This window comes from Austrofundulus limnaeus, unplaced genomic scaffold, assembly GCF_001266775.1.
Source record: "Austrofundulus limnaeus strain Quisiro unplaced genomic scaffold, Austrofundulus_limnaeus-1.0 Scaffold728, whole genome shotgun sequence".
Taxonomy (NCBI): Eukaryota; Metazoa; Chordata; class Actinopteri; order Cyprinodontiformes; family Rivulidae; genus Austrofundulus; species Austrofundulus limnaeus.
The window spans coordinates 128,024-129,196 of NW_013953130.1; the positions used below are offsets into that span (position 1 = coordinate 128,024).

A 1,173-nucleotide genomic window follows, 5' to 3' on the forward strand; every position below is an offset into this window, starting at 1 on the left:
TGTTACCGACATCTGATGAAAATTTCATGTCATTAGCACCTCTAGTAATATATTTACTGAGAAAAATGGTGACGTGTTCAATACTTATTTTACCCGCTCTATCTGCTCGTTCAGCAGGAGTTGGTCTGCAGGACGCAGAGGAATCAGATGACCCTGATGTGAGAGGAAACATCTTTACGTCTGTTTCCAGTTTCAACCTTTGCTCTGGTGTAAGATTTTAATGTTTATTAATATTATTTTGTTTTCTTCGGCCTCAGACATTATGATGATCACACCACACTGAAATAACAGTAAAAAAAGTAAAATACTTGATTCTACAGTGTGTTGYAAATGTGTGTTCACCCCCTTGGTATTGTTTTTATTTTTGTTTCCTTACAACTTACAATTTAAATGCATGTTTATGTGTATGAGTAAGGGAGCAATACATAAAATGTCTCTTAATATGGTAAATAGACTGTACTCATATTGACCCTTTGCACGTGACGTCACGCGCCTCAGAAGACCGCCCCTTTTTTCCATGATGAACGGCAAAAAACAGACGTGCGTCCATAAGATACTATTGAGAATCAGGCAGTTGGTAGCCTAGCATCGTTCTTTACCTCCTGTTGATTTAGCTGTAAAAATGGTCTTCAGCTGCTGCACMGTCGGCCGGATCTGGAGACTCTCTGGTTAACCGGACCGGAGTGTCTCTCTGGTTTTGGACCACTGCGTTGCTGGTTCTAAAATATTATAATCTGTCCGTCTGCCCACCCGCAGCGCTCGTGTCATAGTGAAGATATAAACAACAGTGATAGCTGGAAATATAGTTGTTTTTACTCAATGTTGAATCAGTGTTGTTGAGTGAAAGGTTGGTTGGAGGAGAAGCTTTTATTTTTTATTTTTTGTCCACGTTGATGGAGTAAACACAAATTGCACATTCAGGTCATAAAATCAGACCAGCTGATCATCAAAGCTGTTCGTCTTTTTAATTTAACTGGGAATGGATCATTTCAGCTAAATTTCGAACAGAAAGAAACGCAGCTCGGAGCGCTGTTGTACCTGGAGCTGTTTAAAGAGTAACTTACCCCAAAATTAACTTTTTTTTAGCTGATAAACTGTCTAGAATGTGTCTAAAATGTTATATAGTACTGTTTCTGTGCTAATTTTGATGTGAATTGTTTCACATCAAAATTA

General features: G+C 38.4%; 1 protein-coding gene across 3 annotated transcripts in view; it reads left to right on the forward strand.

The window, feature by feature from the left end:
* afdnb (afadin, adherens junction formation factor b) overlaps nucleotides 1–1,173 on the forward strand; it is a gene marked incomplete at its 5' end in the record, with an annotated part of 50,296 nt that overhangs the window by 22,888 nt on the left and 26,235 nt on the right. For 2 of the 3 annotated variants that reach the window (XM_014028212.1, XM_014028215.1), the window contains 1 exon segment: nucleotides 115–209. In XM_014028212.1, coding sequence (XP_013883666.1) covers nucleotides 115–209 — 95 coding nt within the window. 3 annotated transcript variants of the gene reach the window in all.